We start from the raw sequence: 21,565 nt of genomic DNA on the forward strand, positions 1-21,565 counted from the left end.
GATCAGTAGTAACGGCACTTGTGCTGTAAGCATCAAGGTAGTCAGAGCCATTTACGACTATCAAACTATTTTCTATAGCGTAACCGCAAAACTCAAAACGGACCATCGTATTCAAATTAGAAATAAGTCATAGCTTGCATTTAAAAGGCTTAAAATCATCTCACACTTGTCTCGTTTTCACCCCCTATAACCACAACAGTATGATACACGATATACGATGTCGAAATGCCAGTAAAAGTCCCATAATTTCATCATTTTAATAACGCACAGCATCTGTTTTAACTAGACAGCTGTGATCTACGTATCCACTTAAGTCAGGGCTAGACTTTTACTCGTGTTTTTGTACAGCTCACGCAAACCGACGTCAAAAAGATGGGGTCGACTTATCAGCCATGTGACTTGTACTTTTAGAAAAACAGTAAATGTGCTGTATGTCAATGTTTATATCCGTGTAATGAAGTCATTTGTTAGCGCCCTGATTTGGCGTTTAGAACAGGAACAACATTTGCATTAGCAAAACCAATCAAGCTGCTACGTTGCTGGGAACAACTTCAAAATAAAGCGTACCAAGATTTTCAAGCCCATGAATTATTTGGTGAACCAAATTTTATTTTGAAGTTCGACTCACCGCCGTTCTGGCGTGATTTACTGTCATTGACAAGTGTTGCTGTGTTTGGTTTAACATTTTTTCTGACATGTACACAAGCAGAAAAAACACCCCTAATTTGTTCCACCCCTAAAATGACCAATTCCTAAACGCGTTTAATCGAAGAATGTGTCAACATGTACATTCTCTGCTTCTTGTATTTAATCTTACCAACAGCTTGCGGAGCAAGAATCTGAGTGAAGCCAGCTGAGAAGGTGATGAGAACTACAGGGTATGTGACCCATGCCAGATATTGCAGGAAAACATTACTATCCAGGCCACCGTACATCCACTTCTGTGCTGTGGAGACACAAATAAATTTAACCAACACCACAATTAAACAGTCACAGTATTTATAAAAATTGTCGAATAATGTCCAAGTGACAGCCCTACGGATTTTAGATGCACACATCCGCGAAAAACATCATCTCACCTCTGTACTGCACGTCTAGCTGTTCAAAATGTCTCACCTTGAAGGCAGATGGCTATGCAGAAGTCCACCACCCAGCTGACCAACGCCATGAGGAGTCCCAGCAGGATAAGGAAGATCCAGTCCTCCCCAACCCGTGAGATCAGGAACTTCTGGCAGCGAACAGTGCAAACTAAAGACAAGAACCCAGCATTCTCAGGTTAGAAGATCCCAATACAGAACAAGAACTTCAGTGCCTACAAAGGTCTACAGATCCCAGTTGAAAGTCCAGGTTAGTTCAGCCCCAAATCCTGATGTTACCCCCATCATTCTTTTCTGCTGTTAAGGTTCCTTTGGTGATGAACCTTCCAATTGCCTTCTCAATCTTTACTCAGGAATTACCATAAATCCTATAGAAAGTGGAATTGTCAAATAGGTTGATTCAGCAGTCTATACAAAAAAAAAAAAAAAAAAAAAAAGATCTCAAAGAGTGTCATAAATCCGGAACTGCAGACTGGTGAAATGGTTAATGAACATCAAATCGATCCTTAAAGCCACTTAAGCAAAATGCATTGTATTTGGAACTATTACGTTGATGAATGCACCAAAACTTAATTTATATATGAATGATGGTGCTGCTAATATCATGCTCAAAAAACAACTTTTGGGGCTAATAGGCAATAGTAAATCATCATAGTAAAGCAGATTTCTAAAACGATTTTTTTTTAACCACTTGATATAAGGGGTAGTTATTAACATTAACATTATTTTTATTTATTGAAAGACATTGGACCTCCTTCCTTGTTGACCTTCTGGAAGCATCCTTTACAAGGTTTCTTGTCATCTTTATTTTGAAGGGCATTCAGTCTTCACGAGCCATGCCGTATACGTCTTGAAATATTTTGTCTTCCTTTCTCTAGACTTATACCTTTGAAAAATGAGAATCCCCAGTGATTCCATTCTGCAGACAATAACTTGTGCTGAAAGATGTGACTGCAATGTTAAAAGTCCACAACAAGATTTGAACTTGATTATAATATGAACTTTAAATATTAGCGTAATCCACCAAATGCAGGTCGCACCTGTGAATGGGATGCACCCTTAATTTTCGGGTCAAATTTGGGTATTTTCTAGAATAAATCTCCTCTGTGTAAATTTTTCATATTTCCTTGTGCTCAATTTCGTAAGTAATATATTTGTTGCGCGTTAAGTGTGTTTCAGATTTCCCACATTATGAGCGGTCAGTGAACGCCTCGCCAGTGTAACATTGAATGTATTCAAAGCAGTTTTGAGTTATTTTCACTTTTCCTCTGAATTTTTTCAGTTTAGTTGTACAAGCTACTGTATACAAGCTAAAACTCACAGTGGTAGAAGAGGTTTTGAAATTATTTGCGCCCGGTCTTACATATTCAACTTTAAAATTCAGATCCCGCGACTTTTTGTGTTTGTTATTCTCACATACCTATAACCTCAGATACTCTCCTGCAAATGAATAACTTTACAACACCTGGACACAAAATGTTATGGTAGCAACCTGACAGTATGGGAACAGATTAAATGTTCAAAATCATAAAGTCATAAAAAAAAAAAAAAAAAAAGTCAAAAGTTACCCTCGATATGAATAGAACTAAATCTGATCATGAACAAATAGCGACTCAATTTTATTTCATTTAAATTACTGTATTGTACTGGTGTGTGCAACAAAATTTGAGATTATATTTATGATCTCTCACAGTAACTGATAAATATCAAAATGTAACATTTTATTTCTGTAAATTTGAAAACGAAATAATAATAAAATCTCTTGTATTCAATCATTGACATCGTTGATTGGGACAATGACACATTCATTGGGACAAGATCACCTCTAGGAACTGGGCACAGTGCGTACTGCAATGCCAATAAGAGTTATCATTGTTATGAGACGTGCATTTGTGATAAGTAATCAGAATGATAATCAAAGTTAATTACCGGAACAAAACAGTTTGACTATGACTCATCGGATCGGCACGTACCGGCTATATTTCAAAGCATCATCAACTCCTGGCCTTGTTTACATTTTTCTATACGGAAATAAGTTTTGGGAACACTAGATGGCTCCATAAAATAATGACGTGAAGGTTTTTGACAGTTTTTATTTGTTCTTTTCCATACCAACTATTATAAAAGTGCTTGACTTTTTAGATGATAATATCGCCGGCAGCCAATGTTGTAATTGTGATTAAAACTCGATTAATTGTGCAGCCTTAAGGTATACTAATATAATTTTTATTAATAATGATTTCATTAAAAGTCACCGAAGCAAGAAAGGAGGTCTTTCTTTCGGGGGGGTTTGCCTAAAAAAAATTGCCCAAAGTGAGCTGAGAAACATTCCAATTACCATGAACCCCTGTGTTACAGAGTCCGTGGCTTACGTTTTTTTAATGTTGCGATGTGGAATACTGAGTTTTTTCGTCCCCCCTTTACGGTATTTTCCCGGCTTTACGACAAATACAACTGTCATGACCCTAGGGGGTTGGCTGTATTTGTGTTGTTTTGCAGGCGTTTTGAGGTAATTGCACTTATTTTCTGTTGCCGTCACGTGATGGAGCTGCCGATCTGCTATTAGTCAACCTCACTCACACAAAATGGCGAAACGGTAAAGCTTTGATCTATTGCAAGTGGTTACAAAACTGTATTTATCGTGCATTTTACTGCTTTTTAATTCACAGATGAATGGGTTAGCCATGGGTCCCAAGATTGCTAGTGAAGTTCAAAAGAGAAGTAAGAAGATGATTTATATGGAAACGAATCTGGATATAGTCAAGAAATATGAAGCTAGCCAATCGAGGCTACCCTTACAAGGGAATATGGGTATAACAAGCGCCACTCAAAAGGTAAATAAATCCTTTCTATAGTTTTTATTTATGATATTTTCTGATTGTATACATTTATATTATATATACGTAGCACTTAATATCTATTTTGGTTCCAATTTTTAATATGTATGTACAATTTTGATGTTTTTACCCGGGGTTCTAAACGCATTAGCTATTTAACATAAGTTTGGCTTGCCCGCCATACGGTGAATTTGTCTTACGAGCCCAACTGCGGAACGGATTAATCTTGTAACACAGGGGCCCACTGTATAAGGAAATGTGGTATAGCATTTTTTATTTCTTTTGACTTTAGTAATGACATTTTTCTTCATTGCGAACCCAATATTCTATTGGGATGCACTAGTACAGTACACTTACATGGCCATTCATCATATTTTCCCTTTTGCCTTCAAAAACACTTGTGTTGACGTTTTCAGTAACTCAAAGTAATACAACTCAAGTGCACAAAGGCAGAATGATTTCCTTGTACGGAATGGCTTCTCTTTCCGGCTCACTGTTGTTTATCGATTATGTGACAGATGACAGAAGTAACAAGATCAGGCGTGTGGAACCTCCACCTGTGAGTCATTCCATAACAACAATATTCCAAACAATATCATTTGCCCAAATGTATGCTTGTTTGCTGTAAAATAAAGGCTTCACTGTTCCAGTACTCAAGGAGAGATTTGCGTCCGCAAGGAAGTCAAAACTAAGTAACGCATTTATCTCCAAGACGTGATAGGTTTGTTTTCAAACAGAATAGCTAATTTGACATCCGTCACGGAAACCAAGGTCAGTGATGCACTTTTCCCGAGTGAAAGTTTGTTTGCTTCCTTGCTCAATAAACCGCTGCACAGAACAAGATGTGCCTGGGTGGTTGCAAGTCAATAGGGATCCGCTAAAAATCTTAGTGGGAGCAACAGCTGCCGTCTGGCACAGTGTGAGCGTCGGCTTTGTCAGACGCAAATGCTGCAGATTTCATTCGTAAGGACTTTGTGAACAGGACGGAACATCGATTGATAAGTGAATGCAAAGTCATCTGCCCTTAAATAAAACAATATATGAAGAGTATTTGGTCTGGAGCTTATCAAAATTGTGCGTATGTCTGAACGATGGTTATGTTGAATGGTTTTGCTAAAACAATATTTGATAATCAGGTGAAATCATTGTACCTCCAAAGTCAACACTTTTTAGGAGATCGCACCGAAATCTTTTGTTCAATTATTAACTTGTTGAATCCCAAAGATGTAATTTGACCTTTTTACCTCCAGATATTCAATCTCAGCTAAAGTATTTTTTGGTCTATAAGGCGCACTTTATCAAAAATTGTCAGTGTGCTTTATGTATGGATTGAATTGAAGTTTGACTCATTTGCTGTATATTTTTGTATGGTACTTAAAAATAAATAAATAAAACACTCCTATGATGTGTTAATGTAACATTTTTTTGCAAAAACTCTGATTGTGGCCCACATTGTAGTTAATGTTTCTGTCAGAGGTCCCGGAATGACTGAAATCAAACTAAATTTTAAAGTTTGTCACACACTTACTTAGTTTTAATATCAGAGGTCCATCATAACTGAGATTGGGAACAAAATATGGTTACATTTTTTTTTAAGTTGAAGGCATTTTGCAAGTTTGGTGTTTTAGCCAGAAACTTTGAGCAAAATCAGCATTTCGCAGGCCACATAAAATGATGTGGCGGACCGGATCTGGCCCCCAGGCCTTGAGTTTGACACCTGTGGTGTAATCGAACCCCCCCCTCCCCAAAATAATTTTGCCTTTATAAATATCACGGTCAAGCACTGACTTGGTCTTTCATTTCTTTCTTAGCCCCAGGCAACAGCTCGACAATCATTTTCTTTGCACCTTTCCTACTTTTTTCATATGTTCAATTTATTTGGCCATTTCTCGGCAGATAAATTTACTGTCCACAAAAACCACTGAGCCCAATTAAGATTTTGGTGGATATGATATATTGGATAATAACAAAGGAACATACTGTAATTTATGTCACATTTAAAAATTCGACATCCAGCAAATTTGCTGTTGAGACATCTTTGCAGGTTGAAAATGTTTGTGAAATGCTGATGAAGTGTGCTTGTGGCTGATTTAAAAGACCACCTGGAACCAACAGCATAACGAGATTTAGCTCATTAAATTGCACACTGGTCATTTGTACTAATAAACATCACCTGTCCCTGAAAGACAAACAGAAAAAAACCACAGACACACTAAACATTTGATCTGCTAGTTTTGGCAGTGTGGTTCTCCTTGAAATCAGAAATACAGTGGACCCCCGCCATACAAAATTAATCCGTTCCAGGGTTAGGATCGTAAGGCGAAATTGTATGACGAATGAATGACGTTGACTAGACTACCATAATCTCTAGCGAGGGTGGGTTTACTACTACTTTTAACATCACTAGCAATTTTGGGACCAATGGCTAACCAACTTAAGTTTGAGATAAGCACTATAATGCATACTGGATAGGGTATTGTAAGCACTCACACGAGATCTTTAGCATATCAGCATCTTAGTGACACCGTGATGCCGACCAATAGCAGGCCAGCATCTTAGTGACGCAGCTCAGGTAGCTTGACGTGAACAGAAAATAAGGGCAATTACCTAAAACACCTGAAGAGGGAGGCAAAACTACATAAACAACAGCCAACCCCACAGGTCATGACAGTTCTTGATGCCGTAAAGCGGGAAAAATGCTGTAAAGAGGGGATGAAAATGCTTAGTATTCCACTTCGTAATGTGGAAACAAATGTAAACCCATGAAGCAGTAGGCCAGGAGTCGACTGCAATTCCAAATACTAAGATATTTTTTTGCGCTGTGTGAGTCTCTGAAAATAAACTGTTGTGTATGCAATTCAGTAAATGTGCATGGATGACAAATTATTTTCAGAAAAATGACAATTTGCAGCATACAATTTGCAGCATACTGCAATCTTTGTTCATCTTTGAGAGGAATTAGCGTTTCAAGGCAACATCATTGATCAGAAAAACTAACGAGTGGACAGAATACTAAAAGGACATACAGTATGCAATCCGACATTAGCACCGTGGCTCAATATCTCATGGGATACAAAACTTATTTAGCCATTTTCATCAGCAAAAAAAGTCAATCTTTTATACAGCCGGTGTGCAGCATCGACCAACAACAAGGATTACAGAAACAAATTGCTCTCTTAATACATGAAAAAAATAACACTTGTAGTAGTCGTAAAGTCAGCCAAATATCTATTAATGTTGCCTTTGGTACACTTAATACAACAACAAAGGCATTTTCTCCAGGCTTTGTCGATCTCAACACCTCCCTGCTCAGCCCTTTCCTTTAAGTTGATGTGTTTTCTATGCTAATGAGATATAAAAGTCGGTGATGTTTATGCAAATGCGGCGTAATGGCATAGGTATCGGTCTCGGACGAGCTGGCAAAACGCCTCTTCTTGCAACTCCATCAAATCTGTTTACTTGTCAAGCTATAGCAGTTGTGACACTAGTCTTATGATTGCAGTAAAAAGTATGCTACAGTACATGAAGTGTAATGGATATGCACGCATGCTTGATTATGATTAGCATGGATAAACTACAAGCCTGTTTTGAAGATCATAACACTCGCAGTGTTCAACTATTAACAATGAAGAATGTATCAATTATTTTGACGTCTTTTTAAAGATGTTAAGGCTACAACTTTTAAGGATGTGTTTACCTTTGTATAGAAAATGTACAACAATAATTCCTTGTGGAATTAAAAGCTGTGGCTAACCAAATATCAGGAAGAAAGTGTGTTTGTTCTCTAGTCTAGTGGTTCTCAAAGTGAGGTCCGCGGACCTCCGGGGGTCTGTCAAATAATTTGGGTTATTAATAAAATAATATATACTGGATTTGTGTTAATTTCATGTTATTTTGCATTAAATTAAATGGTGTATATGTTTATGGCCCGTCAATAAAGCAATCAATTCAACCAGTTTAATATATTTTTAAAAATGCAATAATTTGGAAATTGTCAAATAGACCCACATAATATATGTCATCATCAATGATCCTGATTATTTAGTCAATTTGTGACGTGGAAGAGTGCAATTTGCAAGATTTATTTTGTAAAATTCAGTATGGCTGAAAAGTAACAAATAGACTTGACAAATTGAATATGTTTGTGAATAAAAAGGGTTTTTGTTTGGCTTATTTTTTTTTCATACAAACATTTGCAAAAGTCGCTTTCCAAAAATGGGTCCCTAACTCCAAAAAGTTTGACAAAACCTGTTCTTATCTATTTACAGCTCAATACCAATACCTCCTGAATGGAGTTTGCATGTTCTCCCCGAGCCTGTGTGGGTTCTCTCCGGGCACTCCGGATTTCTCCCACACTCCAAAAACCGGCATGGCAGGTGTATAGGGCACTTTAAATTGTCCTTACGTGTGATAGGGTGTGTGAATGCTTGTTCGTCCATGCGTGTCCTGCCTACTGCCCATAGACAGCTGGGATAGGCACCAGCAAACCAGTGACCCTAGTGAGGACAAGTGTCTATAGAAACCTCTAACCGCTGAACTGGTGTCCATCACCCCAAAAAGTTGTGCCTAATAAATACGTTTCATCAATTTCTGTGTGATTAATGTGCAAAAAAAGAAAAAAAAAATCTAATTGCCGTGAGGTAAGTCATTTCATTTCCTGGATTAAAGTCTGGTGGACCAAAAGGCCAGGGACCTTCATCTTCATTACATCTTCTCTTCCTTCCTGCATTTAATTTATCCCTCCTGAGACCTCGGCCATCAACTGTCCCTTCTCTTGTTTTTATTGCTCTCTATCACTCCCTTAACTCTTTGCATTTCCTCTTCCCTATCCTTCACTTCATTCCCCGTTTTTGTTCCCTCTTTCTTTTACTCACACTCTCCGTAGCCCACCCACACACCAAGCTCCAACTACTCATCTCTGCCGTTGCAGTGTCAGCGCTTCCGCACTGCAGTCCTCTGCAGATTTTCATTGAAATACACTTTGATATCCCTAACTTATTCATACTCAATATTTGAAACATCTCTGTTGTAAATAACCTTGTTAAATGATGTTTTGTCATCATATATACATAGTGTTCCAGGCAAAAGTTTGGAAAAGCCCATTTCTTACGTTACCGCCAACAACTATGATATGTCTTAATGTGTTCAAATTTAATTATTAGTAATAGTATTACTTTGCATGGGAGGTAGAATTTTGGAGCTCACTTTAGCAAAGCTCATGGAATTTTACATGATTTGCTTTTGCAGGCCATATAAAGTGATGAGGCGGGCCGGATTTGGCCCACGGGCCTCGAGTTTGACACCTGTGGTCTTAGGACCATCAACATTTCGCAATTTATCCCAAACGGTAAGTAAATAGTCACAAAGATGCTGAAAAAAACAAATGGATATGGAATCCTTTCAAATCTGCAAATTAACAAATGAATAGCTTGGTGTTCTTTTTTGTTTTGTTTTGTTTTGTTTTTGTGTCAAATTTTAATCTCAAACTTTAAAAACATTTGGGATAAAAATAACACAATCATGGGTCATAAAATGACCAACCCAAAATTTGGGTAAATTTGATCCAACGTTCCAGGTTGGGATGTATAATTTTGAGGTTGCCTTGCACTGTACAAAACAACCTTTTTATTTATTTATTTATTTATTTTTTGTATATTCTTAATTCAGAACCTACTGTCTTGTGCACTTTGATTTGCAGTGAATTGACACATTATTCCAACGAACAACAGTCGCAAACGTGCAACATTTGCACGTGTAAAAAGAGTATATTCATTGGAATATTTTTAGGCACTATTTTGCAAAATGTCACCTCCACCCCTGATACTGGTCATAGAACTCAAAACGAGAAGCTTTTCATTGCATCTCCGCCCACAGTCCATGTCCATTCTGATGAGATGAGTTGAGATGAGAGACGCATTGATCATTATGGTTGTCTTCAACTTAGACCTAATCAGGAACATTCATCTCATCCATTCATGCTCTTTTTCTCACATACGCACACATAACGAAAGAGAGGCTTCCTTATTACTTTCTATTAGCGCTTGGGGCAAGCTCTAATAAGACCGGGATAAGAGAGTTAGTCAACACACCGATGAAGCACGGTGGAGAATGTGCAAGATATGCTTTATTTTACACTTATTAGAGTCCATGAGGTGAACAGGTTTATGAAATTAAAATAAGGTTAAAATGTAAAGGTTTGCATTTGAGGTGTGTCGAAAAAAAAAAAAATCCAAGACTGGTGTTACAAAAGATATGCTAGAAACGACTGACATTGAAATCCCCTTGGAGTCACACTGCCAGCTTTCTTTGCCAGACCTTCAGGCACTCCTTGAAGGATTCTTCCAGGGATGTCTTCTAAGATCCTTTGTAGTGCCGCCAACACAGCGATCTTCATGTCAATTAAGTATTTACGAGTATGGAAGAAGGGAGCGATTAAGTGAGTATTAAACATGTAGCTTTTTGAGTGATATTATGCCTTTTCCTTTATTGATGGAAAAAGAAAAGCTCCACACATATTTACTAATTGCTCATGTAGCACTTTTTAATGATCCAGTCACTGAATTTCACAGCACCTAAAGCAGGGGTGTCGAATTTATTTTTATGATGGGCCATCATTTTCTGATGATTGCGACTGTGAAGTCAGATCAATTTTAAGTCTGATCATCACACATTTACACTGAAATCAGAGGCTGCTTAAAAACTACTCAAAAGCTGTATTGGTGATAAAAAAATGAAAGATAACTTGTAAATTTGGTATTTTTGCCAGAAACCTAGTCATAATTAGCATTTCGCCGGCCACATAAAAGATGTGGCGGGCCGAATCTGGCCCCCAGGCCTCGAGTTTGACACAGGTGCCTTAAAGGCACACTGTGTAAGATTTAGACAGTTTTTTTTTTTTATTAAGAAGGAATAATTTAAATGATTATACATTTCAAAAACTTGCAAATAAATGTGTTCTTAATGACCAACAAACACTGTTTTAAATATAATCGTAGGTCTATTATATTACATGAGGGGTGGCACTTCTCTGGAGGCGGCCATGTTTGTTATAGCTACAATCAATGGTCGAAATTTACACTCCCTTTAATAGTCTTGGAAATTCAACTTTTTGAAACTTTTTATTCCGGGGTTGGGTAGGAATGATTTTAAACCACTGTCTAGATAATGTTTCATTTATTAGTTGCCAAGTTTTACTGTGGAAAATGTCGAAGTGGTAAAAATGTGCACACAGCTAGATAATCAAAGTCAGTAGTACATAATTCAACCGCGGGCGGAACTGTTATGAGTACTGGATTCCTGAGGGGATCGATTTAATGGAGGAACGGGTGTTATGTGCGTCTCTTGACACATATTTTGTTTTGTCGGCTCTCCAGTTGATTTTAATGTCAGTCATCGCCTGTTTTTGGCTCCTTTATTCACTCCGCTGGGATAGGCTCCAGCGCCACGCGGCCCTCGTGAGGATAAGCGTTCAAGATGATAAATGGATAGATGTTTCTTGGTCGGCCGACATTCTAAAGACGCCGTGAGGTGGGTGCGTATCAGTCAATAAGACATTTCACTTCCTGGTTAGAAATATCACTACCAAATATGGCACACATATTGCATAAGAATTTAAATCCATTACAAAATTCAATGTGCCAAATGTAATTCATGTGCATTTATTTAATCGTGGTTAAATGTTAATAATTAGGGATCAGCAATGCAGGTTTAATGAGGAGTTGGAGTTAAAGGGGCAATTCTTTTTACTTGTTTACCAGATATAAAGTCCTGAGCTGGTGCTTCCAGAACATATGGATACCCTAATCCTGCAGGACAGAAAAAACGGTGAATTAAAAATGTCGTAACTGCAATTTTCATCCGTCGTTGTAAGTGTCAGGATAGACATCACGTCAGATGTCCGTCATATGTCCGTCAGCCAGGCACATCCCTTTTTGTTTACTGAAATATAATCCAACTGACTTAGATATTAATTAAGTGAAATTTGGTTGGTTCAATTCACTACTTGTCATTCACAGCTGTAACACAGCTGACTTTATCAGTAATTTATTTGTAGTTGTTCCTTCTTAGTCCTGGTTTCAGTTTTCTTGCTGGTAAGAGCATTCTGGAAATACAGAAATAATTTGCATTCTTTCTCTGATTGGCTCTTAGCCAGGAAATGCTAGGTAGAAGTTTTCTTAATTCCCTAATTAAAGATTTTTTTTTTAGTAAATTCAACCTCAGCAATGCTTTGTTTTACGTGGAGTGTATGTGAAAGAAAAAATTGAGACAAATTTAAACAAATGTTAATTAGACTGTCTTCTATAGTTGTAGGGCAGGCAGTTATGTATGAGAACCACCAATTGAGTGTCATGTAAAGCATGATAATGCCATCCAGTGGAAATGATTTCTAATTGCACTCTCATCCCCTGCGTTCCTCAGATGTGGGCTGATAAAGACACATTTACATTACATTTACATTCATGTGTTGTGTTTCAATTCCCATGTAACCACAGACATGCTGTTAACTTTAAGTGTAATTACTAAAACAGAAAAAAGAATTAGTGTGAGTGCAGACAGAAATAGACCAATGCCTGACGAATGACGGACTTGAGAAAAAAAAAAAAAAAGTCAAACTTTTGACTTTATCAATAGACTGACTGACGATTACAATTTCGTTTGTTTTGAAAAAATGACGGACCAACGATGCCAGAAAGGGGGCAGGGCTCTGACGAATGACAGACCAGCCAAAAAATGTAAGTTGCCCACCTCTGGTAACGGCGACATCAGAAATAAGATGGTTGAAGCTACAAACTGTGGTTCTGTTGGACTGGCATCAGAGTTGCAAAAATGGTCACGCAACAATAAAAATGAAATTGTCACTGTAGGAGAAAGAAAATAGATGGGGAGTGACAATGCATGATGATTTTTATATATATTTGTTACCATTTTTACTGTCAGTATGGATGGATGGATGCACAAAAATTCCTAATAAATCCAATTCAAGTGCTTGATAACAATGAGCTTTGGGGGGGTATGTTAAACCTTGGTAGCTAAAACTGCAATAAAAAGAAGATTCGCACGTTGTAACTAAAAAATAACCTACAGAACATAAAATTTCCATATAGTGGAATTACCTTAAGCAGTAGACTTATTTTGCTGGCATGAGCCACGGTACTTACATGGTTAAAAGTTAACAAGTCTATCAAAAAGGCACTGTAGTGCGGGGGCGAATTAAAATGCAGCAATTATTCACAAAGAAAAGGTGAATTATGAACGCTTTTTGCTAATCCTTGCTAAATAGCTTTGACAACATGTCACAATCCATTAGCAAGCCCTGGCTATATTTTCGCACACTGTGCACGTGCTTTCCAACTAATCAGTGCCTCCTTCCCGCACAAAAACGAGCAAGCAAACTAAATTCACAACAAGACAATGCACATTTAACAATGCGTGTGTCTATCCTTCCTTGATCTATACGAAATCAACCCATTTTACGGTCCGCCATTTCAATTGATCTTTTCAGGTTCCAATGAATGGAAAGGGTGGCATACAGTAGGTGAGGCGGTAAGGGAGGATTAACAAGACCGAGAAGGCGAGAGCACAAAGATGGCTTTTGGAAATGAGGAAGGGAAAAAGAAAAACAGGAAATGACGATGAAAGAAGAAAAGAAGATTGAAGGAGCAACTGTTGGTCGCTAGGCGCCTGCATGTCTCCATAGCAACATCAGGCGCCAGGCTGAGCTCCTGCTGACATCACACCTGATGCGAAACACTGCTTGTGGATAAATGCATGTGTCCCGAGAATCAATTATATGACATAGCGGGGGGAAAGGAGGAGAAAAAGAGACCAGTAGAGATGGGAGAGAGAAACATGCATCAAAAGTTCATCAAAATGGGCTGCATGCGTGTGTGTTTGTGTGTTGGCGTTCGTGTGCACGTGTGCGTGGGTGCATGTGTGCTTCTGCTGTTATTCACTTCCACAGCTGACGTCACAAGATTCCACATGCCCTCCCGGCCATGCAGATGGGACACGCGGATTGAAAATAAATAAATAAATGTTAAAAAAGAGGAAAAAAAAAAAACAGACACTACTACCTTACACACAGAAACGCTAATTTACAATCAAAATTAGAACACAAAATGAAAACAAGTGTTCCAAAAGAAATTTCATCAATGAAGTCATGTATTTATTTCATGATGCTTAAGGAATTGATTGAAGACAGATGGAGGAACAGATAAGTTGAAAAGGCCAATTGTGTGGCTGAAGATTTACTTTGGCACCACGTGTTAACAAAGAAAACGCTGTTTGACAACAGTTTGTGTATTAGGTCCAGAAAGTCATCCACAATCTGAATCAAAATTAACCATTATTGTATTTATGTTAATGAATGATAGTTTGATTTATTTATTCAAAACAAAATTAAAAAACAAAACAAAAACAGTGTTTTATATATTAATCATGAATTGATGCTGATTAAACGTGTAATGCATCTTCCATCAATAAAATAATGGGAAACGAAATATCTTTCAGGAAAATACAGTCTTTAAAAAGGTATGACAGTAATATGAAAAACAGTTAAAGGTTTCATTGAATAAAACGAGACAGTAACGCAATGCTGCCCCCTGCTGGCTAATATCGGTATACCGTAATTTTAAAAAAATCATACAGCAATTTCTACTAAGGGCGAAAAAAAACAACAACACTGAGAATAGAAAACTTAGACGTTATCATAGCGTAATGCGTGCAACGTATGCACGGTCAGAAAAAATTATTCGCACCCTGCTGGTTTCAATGGTTTTACATAGCTGTCTCACGTATATGTTTCAGAACAAAGCCAATTTTGATATCTGTCAAAGGACACAATCAATTGTTTAATACAAATCTATTTGGTATTGTGCAAACCTTCGGCTTATTAACTCAAATGAGCACATTCAATGGTCTCATGAAACTGTGTATATCGTTAAAAAAATGTGACCAACAGAAAGTGGATATTGATAAAATACCAAGAAAAAATAAACATTGAAACATTTCCATTGCAATTTTTCTTCTGTAAGCTTTTAACATTTGCTTTTGATACCAAAAGATAAAAGATAAACATTTTAACATTTATCGTGAGGTACCTACAGCTGCAATTGATACTTGAATCTAAAAAAAGACACTTTTGTTAATACTTCCTCAAAAGTAGTTTCAATAGTAATGGCAAAAGTATTTTGAAGGTTTGACCAACGATGTGTGTCTTGTTGCCTAGGAGTGTTTATTGTCCGTTTTTATTTAAAGACTAAATATCCAACCAAATAATAAATTCCGGACTTGAATAATGCATACGCACATCACTAAACAAAACCAAAAGTTTATTATTTTATACTATGACATATGTCAGTCATAGTCATCTTTTTGTTTGTTTTCACAAAGCAGTCTTGAGTATTGATCTTGACTTCTGAAATCTGCACAATACGCTTTGTATTTTTTTTCAGTGGCATAAATGGGGATAATAGTCAAAAATGAGAGAAACCTTAATGTAACAATGTACAGTAAATACAGTAAGGTCATCTTGGATAACAACCCGTTCCAATAGAGCTTCTGACCTCAAAGTGGGGTGACGGCTCATCTTTCAGCAGGACAATGACCCAAAGCACAAAGCCAAGATACTATCAAAGCAGTGGCTTCCGGACAACTCTACAAATGTCCTTAAATGGCCCAGTCAGACTTCTGACTTGAACTAAAGACCTTAATGTACTCTTAAAGTTTGGTCTACAGGATTTGGAAGGGAAATTAACTCTATATTGCATTTTTGAACAAGACTGTAGCACAACAAAATCAGGAAGCACGTACTGAATATTTTCCGGCTGCATTACGCAAGCATTGTGTAAGATTTCTACTTATAGACTAGATCTCTGGCCTAATACAGTACCATCCTTTCACTGTGTTTGACTTTTTCTTTATATAGGGAACATTTTCAAAATTACCTTGCAACAAGTGGATCTGGCAACCTGCAGCAACCTTGAACGTGCAAACTTCCCATTAGGGTTTAATTATTTGGCATATTGTTTTTACTTTGATGCCACACCAAAGGGATGACGTCTATTTTTAAAGAAAAAAAAATGAGAGGTGCCATTTCTGTTTCACCCAATGGCTTGTGTGTTTTAGGTACAAGATATAAGAATGACATGAAATATTTCCTTTAATTATTGACCATAATTCCTAAAACTTACTGCGACATTTGGCGCAGCGTCCTTTGTCATATTCCAGCAGGTCCAAGTTTCGACTTCGCTCGCTGATCGAACGCCTCTGCCCGCTCTCCCTTAGTCGAGCTGCCTCTTCTTTGGCGTACACACCCAGATCCTGAGTGTAGCGCCCATACATCTGAAGATAGTCAGAGTAAAATTGATTAAATCGGTGGTTCTCAACCTTTTTTCAGTGATGTACCCCCTGTGAAATGTTTTCAGCCAAGCACCTCTTAACCAGTGCAAAGCATTTTGGGGTTTAAAAAAAAAAAAAAAAAAAAAAAAGTCTTAAAACCTGCCATCAGTGTCTGATTTATTAAACTTAAGAAACTTTCAAACTTCATTTATATTGGTCCGCAAAAAATAAATAAAAATAAATAAAATCTATGTAAAGTGTCCTCTTTTGGATCATAGAGGAAATCTGGCATAAAAAAAGAAATCTTAATTATTAATAAATATATATATATATATATATATATATATATATATATATATAATATTAAACATAAAGTGTCATCTTTTGGGATTACAGTAGAGGTCTGTTCACAAAAATAACCATTAACTTCATTATTAATCATTATTTGTCCACAAAAATAATCAATATAAAGTGTTATACCTGCTCTCAAAATGAAAAAAAAAAATTGAATAAATACTTGTCCACAGAAAAATATTAAACATAAATCGTCCTCTTTTGGGATTACAGTAGTGATCTGTTCACATAAAAAAAAAAACCTTAATTATCAATAAATATTTGTCCACAAAAATAATCAACATAAAGTGCCAGGCCTGTTCTCAAAAAGAAATATTTATAAATGAATATTTGTCCACAGAAACATATTAAACTTTTGGGATGATAATAGAGATCTGTTCACAAAAATAAATCATTAACTTGACAGGTAACGAGGGGTGGCACATGACAAGTTGGGTTGAACCATTCTAGTATGGGGGAGAATCTGGCTTTCAAAAATAATTAAATTCAATAACTTACTGAACATAAAACATTTGTTTGATGATCTTCTATGTTCTTGAAACATTCAATTAACTCAATTATTTTAATGTTTTTTGCATATTTGTTTCTTTTATTTAAAATCTGGAGTACTCCCTGGAGTTCCTTCAAGTACCCCCAGGGGAACCCATCCCACCATTTGAGAACCACTGTCTTAAACTATAAACTATAAATAAATGCGTCAGTTGCCATTTTATTCTTTGCGTGATATTACCAGAGAAAAATGACTAGAGACCCGTGAACTATCTGATGAGACGAAATAAACAAGCATACAGGGCAGTAAAAGAACTTCAAGAAATTCAGCATGATTGCATAATATCGCACAGCCTTAAAAACATACAAAAGTCATTAAGTCAGCAGTGCAAGAGACAGGAAGTACCAAGTTGAGCACTCCACCTAGACCACCCCTCCTTCCTTCATGAGTGGCCAGGAAGAGGGGCACCAGTCACAATAACAGAATGAAGGATATTCTGACAGATTAACCCTTGTGCAGTATTTTGAGCATTTTTGGGTCATTCTCTTCCACAACACTGGCAGTATTTCAGCCAACGAATGGCGCATTCCTCTTCTCAAGACAAGATTCGAAAATCGATGGGGTCCGACATAACATGGGTCAAAAAAGAACACAATTTTGGGTTAATTTGACCCAACTTTCAAGACTGCCTCAAAAATATAAAACTTGAATTACTTCGCAGTTGTCCACAGGCGGAAAGCAAGAACACGATTTCCCAGAAATTTAGATTTAATGCGAAAAAAAATCCAAGCAGAACATTCAGTTGTGCTTTCACACAAAGCGTAAACATCGCTCATGCCGTGAGGAAATAAAAGCTAAAGGCGATGCCGTTTCTGGTCATTTAAGCAGTTTGATATGACAACCTCTACCATATTTTCATGGCTATCAAGTTTAGCAAGTAATAGAAACTGGAGCCACACATTAATAAAAGCCCGCACTTCATCTCCAGACTCAAGACATATGTGACTCCATGAAATCCCTCAAAAGCTAGCAACTGACCAGGAGAGGAAAACAATCATATCTAACCAGAACAATAGGATTGTTGTGTATACTCTGAAATCTTCCGCTGAGCCTGCTTATTGGGTTAGTTGATCCAAGATAAACATGATATCCTCACCTAGCCATTGTCCTTGAAGGAGGGTGAAATCATTGTCTAAACTGACTATATATACTTTTTTTTTTTTTTCCGAATTAATGAAGTCATTCTGTGATGCATGCAGATCACGTTCTTAAGTGCAGTCATTTAAGTATAATCCAAATTTGTTGTCACCTAATTCATGATGGCAGGTACTATGCCTTTATTTTGGTGAATATGTTGGAAATATAGAACACAGAATTGACAGTTGCACTGCTGTCCTGTAAAAAAAAGAGCAGTCAAGTCAAACAAACATTTATAATAATACATTTTAAAAAAAGAGAACTCAGCTGCTTAATTCGTACTTGACAAACACAATTTTACTCGCTGAAATGAATAAAAATGGGTGGATTTTGATGCATAATTAATAAACTACAAAGAAAATATTAAGCAGAATGCTGTGTTTAATAGGGAAAATCCAACACATAAGTTTGAAGGAATCTTTAAGAAAAAACTAGCAGAACTAGCATGACAGCAAAACTAGCATGACAATGCGCCATGTATCAAAAAACAAAAACTGTTATACTGAAGCAAAAAAAAAAAAAAAGATGGAAGGATGTACAGTAAATAAAGGCTTTTCAAAGCCTCTGTGGGGAACCCTAGGGGGCTAATAGGGAAGTCTTAAGTGCTTGTGCCAGACTGCCATGCCAACCTTCAAAAGGCTCTCTTCCACTCACCCAGAGCTGGACAAATACTCGGAATAAAAGCAGGACGGATGAACGAGAAAAATGTAAGCGGCAAAGGTAACCACAGGAAGTTCTTCAATAAAGCAGCGTGCACCTGAGCATGTAGAGAAGCGATGAAAAGTGTATACAAATGCTGAATGTGGGGTTCTGGTCATTTAGCAATATAAGCAGAACTCATGTGAGCAGAATATACAGTAGGCTACATTTGAACTTTTTTCACACTCAGCTGAAGGACTTTAGAAAGCAAAGAGAGAACAAAAGCAATGCTGTGATTGGTAGAGGAAATGACAAAGCCTTCACATCTACCCAGAGATCTGACATTGAAAGGTCAACACTCAAGTAAACAAAAGAGTTCATGCATTTTATTATTTATATATATATATATATATATATATATATATATTATATTACATACATACATACATATACACACACATTATTTTTTATTAATTAATCAAGTCTTTACTTATATATCGTTGATCATTCAGAAATTATCAGCTGATTTGATCCAGCTGGTCCGATGTATACATTAGAGACATTTAAATATTCAGATTCTGCTGATGTGAAGTTACATTTCAATTAAAAACATGTAAAAATCATATTTCGGCAGTATTGCTGAGTACACTTTTTCAATTTCATAACGTTGTGCTTAATAGTTGCCGTAATAGATGCACCTGCATTATTTTGCAGTTCAATTTTTTTATTTCATTTCTTATTTGTGATTAAAACTCAGAGAGTCGTCAAGTTTTACATTGCACTTTTGTTACATTGTCAAACATTATGAATCCAAAATCGTGGTGAGTTGTTTGTGTTTTATTTTGATAATAATTCTTTCATTTGAATGCTCTTTTTTGAAGAGTGACCTCGACAGAAATAAACAAAAGGTCGTCCTTTAAAACAGTGGTTCTAAAATGGGGGTACTTGAAGAAACTCAAGGGGGTACTCAAGATTTTAAATAAAACAAAACAAACAAAAATATTTTGAAAATTATTGAATTGTTGAATAATTATTTAATTCAATGTTTCAGGAAAATATGAGATCATAAAACGAATTTCATGTTCAGTAGGTTATACAATTTCATAATTTTAAAAATCCAGATTCTCCCCCACCATACTAGAATGGTTCGATTTAACACGTGCCACCTCATATTTTTTGAGGGAAAATATTTATTTATATATATTTTTTTCTTTTTTTATCTCTAAGATCCAAAAGTGGACACATTATGTTGCTTTTTTTTCTTTGTGGACCAATACAAATGAAGTTTAAAAGGTTCTAAAGTTTTAAGTTATTTTAAAAGTTCTCCATCTGACACTGATGGCATGTTTTTTTTTACACTCTAAAATGCCTTGTGCAGCTTAATCATACAAAAACAAAATATGAAAAGTAACTGTGGTATCGGCTCTTGGTATCTGAAGAGTAATCAAAAGTTGAGTACTAGCACTGTTATCCATCTGAAAAAAAGTGCTATTGGACATCCCCAATTTCAAGTGTATATATTTACTACACATAATTTGCGTGAATAAACGGTTCTGGTGATAAGACTGAGTGAATCATAAGGGGGGAAAAAAAACAAACAGACAATGGAGTCCCAGTGAGAAAAGACGTGAGACGGAGGGAGAAGAGACGGGAGAGAGAGAGTGACATTTGCACACAATGACTCCCAGTGTTTCTCTCCGTGTCTCTTGCACGTGCTTGATCAGGATGTGGGACGGCACCGCCATGGCACTGCCCTGCACTGGCCTCAGTGCACGCACGGACACACACATTCACACACACTCCGGGCCTGGGGACGTACTATCTGTAAAACTCAACGCTCACATCAGACAGCAAAAACACAGCTGTGACAATAACAGGCCTTGGAAGGTGACGATGCACAACTTGCTTTCAGAGAGTCTAAAACACTAAATGGAAAACCAAAGGAAAAAAAAAAAGACTCAAGCTGCTGGTGGAATTATTTTGATAAACAATATTGAGACAGAGAGGAGGGTAGGGGGTGAAATTTGAGAGTCACAACACGATTAGAAAACCAGTGAGAAAAAGGAAAAAAAACAAGAAAATAAAATACCCAACCAGGTGAGAGGATAAACAATAGAGGACACTCTGAATGAAGGATCAGAAATTCTCACGCACACTCAAACAAACAGAGAGGATGCAGAGGAGGGACACTAAATAAAGGATATGTGTGTATATCCATTTGGTACATTTTTTTGCACCATATGTAAAACCCTAGCGTAGAACTTTATCCAATCCCCTGATCTTTCCCTCAAATTAGGGCTGCACAATGAATGGAATTTTAATCATGATTAATTAAGCTGATCTTCGATGATATTAACTTTTAAAAAGTCGGGCACGTACATGTCAACTCAAACACTTTGTCATCCCACCACTAGGGGGCAAAAGCCAGGTTGAGATTTCAATTAGCTTAAGAAATAGCCAGCGAGCAAATCTTGCAGCAGCCTCAACTGACAGAGTGGGACGTGACGACGACGTTGGCTTCACGGCGCGCTCCTGAGATTTAATTAGAGATTAGAGATTTAATTCGATTTGATATGACATTTTGACTGCTAATTGATTAAAATTTGCTTAAA

At 36.9% G+C, this 21,565-nt stretch overlaps 1 protein-coding gene across 1 annotated transcript in view; it reads right to left on the reverse strand.

The window, feature by feature from the left end:
• The window catches only part of LOC148415662 (chloride channel protein 2-like), a 78,506-nt gene that overhangs the window by 45,196 nt on the left and 11,745 nt on the right, over window positions 1-21,565 (reverse strand). Inside the window, exons 2-4 of the mRNA XM_088427253.1 lie at window positions 16,126-16,276; window positions 1,117-1,248; window positions 818-946 (exon numbers count right to left, since the gene is read on the reverse strand). Coding sequence (XP_088283379.1) covers window positions 818-946; window positions 1,117-1,248; window positions 16,126-16,276 — 412 coding nt within the window. The remainder of the gene's footprint in view (window positions 1-817; window positions 947-1,116; window positions 1,249-16,125; window positions 16,277-21,565) is intronic.

Source organism: Hippichthys cyanospilos, chromosome 11 (genome assembly GCF_059441005.1).
Source record: "Hippichthys cyanospilos isolate Australia breed blue-spotted pipefish chromosome 11, RoL_Hcya_1.0, whole genome shotgun sequence".
Classification (NCBI taxonomy): domain Eukaryota; kingdom Metazoa; phylum Chordata; class Actinopteri; order Syngnathiformes; family Syngnathidae; genus Hippichthys; species Hippichthys cyanospilos.